This window comes from Dipodomys merriami, unplaced genomic scaffold, assembly GCF_024711535.1.
Source record: "Dipodomys merriami isolate MVZ:Mamm:240054 unplaced genomic scaffold, mDipMer1.0.p SCAF_3, whole genome shotgun sequence".
Lineage (NCBI taxonomy): Eukaryota > Metazoa > Chordata > Mammalia > Rodentia > Heteromyidae > Dipodomys > Dipodomys merriami.
In genome coordinates this window covers 66,928,308-66,935,461 of record NW_027204492.1, presented here as the reverse complement: position 1 = coordinate 66,935,461, position 7,154 = coordinate 66,928,308, and the positions used below count along the sequence as shown (strand labels likewise).

General features: G+C 42.0%; 1 protein-coding gene across 1 annotated transcript in view; it reads left to right on the top strand.

The window, feature by feature from the left end:
• Positions 1–376: 376 nt before the first annotated feature.
• Zc4h2 (zinc finger C4H2-type containing) overlaps positions 377–7,154 on the top strand; it is a 28,294-nt gene continuing 21,516 nt past the window's right edge. Inside the window, exon 1 of the mRNA XM_070039093.1 lies at positions 377–627. Within this exon, the coding sequence (XP_069895194.1) occupies positions 575–627 (53 nt within the window). The 5' untranslated portion in view covers positions 377–574. The remainder of the gene's footprint in view (positions 628–7,154) is intronic.

The window sequence follows — 7,154 nt, the reverse complement described above, 5'->3', positions numbered from 1 at the left end:
CTCTCTCCTCTTTCCTCATTCCACCCCCACTTCAATCTCAATATCAAACGTACAAGTTACTAGGCAGAAGCTAGGACACTTGACATCTTGGAAGCTAGTTCTCCTTGCAGGGTTTCACTCTGTGTCCAGGGGCTCACTAATTAGAGATTTGCCAATGTGTCTGGGGCAGAAGGCCCAGAACGGTTGTGGGTACGTGTATTTCTCATTTCTCTAGTCGTCTTCGGGACTATTTCCCTTCATTTTTTTCCATACGCTGGTCAGACGAATATTTCCATTGGTCTGCCCTCCCCACAACCTTTGAGCTAATTATCTGTGACAAATTGATTTAAAGTGCGGCTGCAGGAAGAGAAACAGGAGTGTCTCGCTTGGCCTTCTGGGAGTTGTAGTCCTACAGGGCCTTGGGCTGCCTGGCTGGCCCTGGAGCTGCGGACTACAGCTCCCAGGCCTTCCCCAAGCTCCTAACGCACAGGCTCAGAGCCCCAAGCCTGGAGGAGGTGGCTACATTGTATCTATTGTATCCCTTGGCTGGTGCATTTATAAGATTCTCCCGGACGGGAAATTGAGAGTGAAAAGCATGGCAGATGAACAAGAAATCATGTGCAAATTGGAAAGCATTAAAGAGATTAGGTAAGTGAGCCACTGTACGTCGCAGCATCCCTGCCCCCTTCCACCGCCCACCTCGAGACCCCCAACATCCCTCGCTGGGCACCAAGCTGTTACCTATGGAAAATATCTATTGTTGGGCTACTTGCGGAGGGGAACTGGAGAGGATCGTGTTCACCAGTGATTTACAGGTGAGGTGAAGATTAGGGGTGTTGGAGAGAGTCGGAAACAGACTTCAGACTTGGAGGAGGGTGGGAAGAGATGAGAGGGAGGAGGGAAAAAGGAGGGAGGGAAGGAGGGAGTGAGAGCCAGTCTCCAGATGGAGACCCTAGGGATTGGTTCCAAGACAGCTTTATTCTCTTTGGGTACTGGTCACAGCATTCACGGATGCTTTCCTTTTTTATTTTTTTTCTTTTATTGACTCTAAAGTGTCTTTGGCTTCTTGCTCTTTATGGTTCGAGACCCGACATCCCCCCGCCCCCCCCCCCCCCCCCGCCACAGACACACAGACACAGACACACACAGACACACACAGACACACACAGACACACAGACACACAGACACACAGACACACACACACACACACACACACACACACACACACACACACACACACACACACACACACACACACACACACACGCCAGCCAACTTCGGGATCCCCAAGATTGGGAAAGCCTTTTGAAAGCGGAACCTATCTAATCTGCTGTGGCCGTTGCCCTTGCTGCGGGGCTGGGATGCTGAGGAATCCCGGGGGGTGGGGGACCCAAGATCGGGAAAGCCTTTTGAAAGGTGAACCTATCTAATCTGCTGTGGCGGCTGCCCTTGGCTGCGGGGCTGGGATGCTGAGGAATCCCGGGGGGTGGGGGGGACCGGGACCTGGAGGATGGAGCGCGCTCGTTTTCCTTTTACTCTCTTGCTACTACTTTCTTCCTATCCCGCGCTTGGAGGGGGGATGGGAGCTACGGTAGCCAGGCTGATGAGATCACGACGACTGCTCTGAGGAGCAGGAGGTGAAAGGAGTGCTGACCAAGTGTTCATTGCCATAGTTCGTCACTAGCTACCCCAGGAGCAGCTTTGGCCAGAGAATGTTGATGTTGCTCTGAACACAATAGTGTCTTGAGAACTGACCGTGTGGGCCAGCACTTGGTCTTTCATGGCCTCCCCTGATCTGCCTGAGTTCCTGCTTCTCTCCCACTCTCCTTCTAATGGTGGCCTTACTGGAATTGTCTTCGTGTTTCTGTGGTGTTTTCAGGAACCTGGGGGAAAAGGTGTGGAGGAGATCAAATGTATCTGTTCAAGCTATTAGACTATAAGATTTAAACATGATAAATTGGACATGAGATTGAAGCCCTGGAATACTTAAATGAGATCTGCACATGGCATGGGTAGTTTCTTGGTTTCTTCTTCCTCTGAATGGATTGCATCACACCTTTGACAGGGAAAGGAAAAGGAGGGAATTGTGATTTATTGAGCCTCCAGTGTGCTGGGCCTTGTGACCTACTTTTACTAATTTCTGCAAGAATCCTGTGACCTTCCTATGCCTCCTTTCCAATTTGGAAAATGGAGACTCAAAAAATAGGGATGAGTGTCCCAGGGCCATGCAGCTTGAACATGCCACATTTAATCACATGTGTAAACAAAGCCTCTGTTCTTCTTGCAGTGGTCTATGGAAGGTCTGGGAAGGGAGAGTCATGATGCAGTTTTTCTACAGAAGCAGCTGGACATTGTTTTATCATGTTTTTAATCCTAGTTACTCAGGAGGCTGACATCTGGGAATCTTGGTTCAAAGCCAGCCCAAGTAGGAGACTCTGTGAGACTCTTATCTCCAGCTAGAAGTGGAGATGTGATTCAAGAGTGCCAGCATTGAGGGGTAAAAACTAAGGGACAGCCCCCAGGCCCTGATTTCAAGCCCCAGACCCACCCCAACACCCCCCCCCCCAAAGCAGCAAGAAACAGGGTGTGAGATACCTGCATGTAGTAAAATGCTAGGGATCACAATACTGTAGCTAATAAGACGTTTAGGCCGTCTTGTCCACAGAGAAGGACCATTTGGGAAAAAGGACATTTATCCTAAATGAAAATGGACCCCTCCCAGTGGAGACAACCATGATTTCTACTCTCAACAGTAGTAACCAGGAGAGGTTGTTTTGTTGTTGGTGGTGGTGGTGGTGGGGTTTTTTTTTTTTTTTTTTTAGCATAACTGAGATAGAATCAGTGGAGGTTGAGGCAAGACCAAACTCACACTCCTAACCAACCTGATTAGCAAGAGACATCTTGTGTAAAAACTGGACTTCTAATGACCTGCCCTATTTGTCCAGGAAAGTATCAGAGGAAACCTGCTTAAACAATTTGAGTTCCAGAATGTCCAACTTCTAATGAAAAATTTCTAACTATATCCACTTGAATGTGAAGAGAAAATACACAGATGTCAATATTGAAAGAGACACTTAAATTATCTGAAAAACATTTAAAAATATCCCATGAAATACTTCAGTGAGAAATTACAAAGCACTTCAAAATATTATAAAATAGAAAATCACAGCAAATAAGCAGTGTCAATAACAAAAAAGAGTGGAAAATGAATGGAGTTTTTAGAACTCAAAAACATAACACTACCAGTACCTGAGAACTCAGTGGATAGGCCCAACAGCAAGGTGGAGAAGACACAGAAAAATATTAGCCATCTTAAATAAAAATTAATAAGCCAAGCACTGGTGGCTCATGCCTGTATTCTAGTCACTCAGGAAGCTGATCTGAGGATTGCAGTTAGAAGCCAGCCCAGGCAGAACAGTCCATGACACTCTTGTCTCCAATTAACCAGCAAAAAGTTAGAAGTGGAAGTGTGGCCATCCTTTGATGAAAAAGCTAAGGGACAGAGCCCAGGTCTTGAGTTCAAAACCCAGTACTGGTATACCCATTTGCAAAAAAAAAAAAAGCCCCATAGAGTAATAGAAATCACTCATACTATTACAAAAGTTTTAACATTCATACCAACAGATTCCCCATAAGAGAGGAGAAAAAAAGACAAAATTGAAAGGAATGGAAGAAACAATGACCAAAACCTTCACAACAACCTCCAGATTCAAGAAGCTGAGCAAGCTGGGTGCTGGTGGCTCATGCCTATAATCCTAGCTACTCAGGAGGCTGAGATCTGTGGATCACAGTTCAAAGCCAGCCCGGGCAGGAAAATCCGGTGAAATTGTTCTGTCCAATTAGCCACCAGAAAACCAGAAATGGTGCTGTGGCTCAAAGTGGTAGTAGACTTGAGCAAAAGAGTTCAGGGACAGTGTTCAAGCCTCAAGTTCCAGCCCAATAACTGACAAAAAGAAGAAAAAGAAAAAGGAGGAGGAGGAGGAGGAGGAGGAGGAGGAGGAGGAGGAGGAAGAGGAGGAGGAGGAGGAGGAGGAGGAGGAGGAGGAGGACGAGGACGAGGACGAGGAGGATGAGGAGGACGAGGAGGAGGACGAGGATGAGGAGGAGGAGGACGAGGACGAGGACGTGGACAATGACAACAACAAGGAAGAGGAAGAGGAGAATGCAGAACCAGCAGCAGCAGCTGAGCAAACACCAATAGAAACAATCAAAAGCAAGCCATTCCAAGGCATAATTAAACTTCTGAAAAAGGAAAATCTTAAAGAGAAACAATATCTTATTTATACTTACTAAGAAAATTACAGAGCCTAACTAACAAAGCAGCACATTTTCAAGTGCTAAAGGAAAGGAATGGTCAACCTATGTTGACTTTTCAGTGATAGTATACATCATTATTGAGGGTGTAAGCTAGACATCCTCAGATGATGAAAAACAAAGGGAATTTAACAGTAGTGCTATCATGAAAAAGTGACAAATGTGATGGGCTGGCACAGTGGCTCAGTGGTAGCAAATGTGGCTAGCAAGTGTGAAGTCTTGAGTTCAAACTCCAGTACTGCTAAAACAAATTCTTCAGAATAACAAAAGTAAGTTCACTTTGTAATAGCAAGAAGGAAAAATAAACACTGAAAGCAAAAGTGTGAGTAAATATGGGATACTTTCCTTTTGAGGTTTTAAAAGTTATGTTTTGTGATCAAAGGGAAAGTTTTCTCTTTTTAAATTACCAATATTAAATTGCTGAAAATAAATTTAATGATATTTTCTTTTTTGTGCTGGTACTGTGGCTTGAATTTGGGGCCTTGTACCCTCCCTTAGCTTTTTGGCTAAAGGCATTTGAGCCACAGTTCCATTTTTGGCTTTTTGCTGGTTAATTAACCAGCCTGTGCTGGTATGGGACTGTGATCCTCAAGTCTCAGCCTCTTAAGTGGCTAGGATTATAAGTATGAGCCAGAGGCACCCAGTGAATTTAGCAATATTTTTCACACATATATGTAATATCCTTTGATCATATTTACCCCCATCACCCTCTCCCACACATTCCCCACTACCCTTGACTGCCTTCCTCATTCCTTATTAGGAATTCCCTGAAAGTTTATAACATGTAATGTGATCACAGTGTATGTAGAAAAAATGTGACATTTTATAAGTAGAAGAACTTAAAGGGATATAAAAGGGAGATGTTTCTCTTCTTTAAACTTTTTTTTATTATCATCTTTAAGTAGTTGTACAAAGAAGTTCCCATTCTACAAAACAGTACATGAATACAAGGTGTCTGACGTTGTCACCCATCGAAAAGGGAGAAGTTTCTATATTTTTATATTTCACAAAACCTGATACATAGTGATGTTAGAAGATAGTGATAAATTTTGTATTTATAATGTATTACTGAGAGCAAACACCAATAAACACTATGCAAAGAGATATACTCAAACACATTAAAAACAAATAAAAATAGGATTATAAAATGTTCAATTCATATATGGAAAATAGGGCAAAGAAAAAGAATGAAAATTAAAAAGACAGATTTAGTTTCTTGAGAGAGGGAATTTACATTTACATTTGGGAATTTACATTTCTAACTAGTTCCCAAGCAGCAATGCTATGCTGTGATGAGAAGGTAATCAGGTACACGACACTGGATTTTTTACTTCCTGAATTTCTGATTTTGGCAATTCACTTTGCTTCTCTCTATCTTAAAATCTTCCCCTGTAAAAATAAGCTGAACATAGTTGTAAGGATGGGAGGTAGAAAATGTGGGAGAATGATGGAAGGTGTGACATTGATCATGCATTGTTATGTAATTGTAACCTCCTGGTCTAACTTAATAATAATAATTTTTTAAAACAATCAACTTGTGTTGTTGCAGAAAAATGGATGGAATTGGAGATCATGATCATGATCATGTTGAGTGACATAATCCACACTCAGAAAGTTACATATTTATTATTTTCACTCATATGCAGAAGCTAGATCTAAAACATGTAATAACATGCTATGGTTTTTTAAAGGGTACTGCTGAAAGGGAAAAGGAAAGAGTGATTGGAGGTGGATATTAAAGGAATACATAATATATGTATGAAAAAAGCACAATGAAATCCACTAAAAACTCTAATAAAAGAAAGGAAATAAAGAAGGGTAAGAAAAATAACAGATGGTATGAATTTGATCAAAGTATATTATATGCATGTATGTAAATCTCACAATGGAACTCTTGTAAGTTAATATTTGCTAATAAAAATAAAATATTTGTTCTTCAAAATGGTGTAAGAATCTAAAAATTATTGAACTTTTGTTTCCTTCTTTCTTTTTTTTTTTTTTTTGCATTGGTTGTGGGGCTAGACAGTGCCTAGGCACTATCACTATGCTGTTTTGCTTAAGGCTAGCAGTCTACCACTTTGAGCCACATCTCCACTTCTGAATTTTTATTTATTTATTTATTTTATTTTTTGTCAGTTGTGGGGACTGAACTCTGGGTGTAGGCGGTGTCCTTCAGCTCTTCAGCTCAAGGCTAGCACTCTACCACTTGAGCCACAGCGCCACTTCTGGCTTTTTTCTTTTTGCTTATGTGGTGCTGAGGAATCAAACCCAGGACCTCATGCATGCAAGGCAAGCACTCTACCACTGAGCCACCCTCCCAGCCCCTCCACTTCTGAGTTCTGAGTGGTTAATTGAAGACAATAGTCTCACAAGGGCTCTTCTGCACTGGCTGTCTTTGAACCATGATCCTCAGATCTCAGCCACTGGCACCCCGCCCTCTTTCCTCTTTCTGATGTCATGTTATTAGACTGGTTAAATTCTTATCTTTTCAGTGTAATTCATCATATGTTTCCATGCAATTCCCTTTTTATTGTTCTTTATTAGTTTGTGTAGACATATATTTCTCTGTTATCATTTTCCTTCAGCTTGAAGGACTTCCTTTAAATTTTCTTGTAGTATGGTTTGCTGGTTGGTACTGGGGTATTTCGGGTTTTGTATGTCTGGGAAGTACTCAAACTTAAGTTTCAGACTTAATGTCACTGGAAGAATAATTCTATATTGTCAAGAATTTTGTCAATACTTTAAACAATGGTATCATTCTTTGGAGTATGCTCTAAGTAGGCCAAAATGTATTTATCATTCTTTGTTCCTCTAATGTGTCTTTTTTCCTCTAGCTGCTTTAAAATTTTTCTCTTAATCA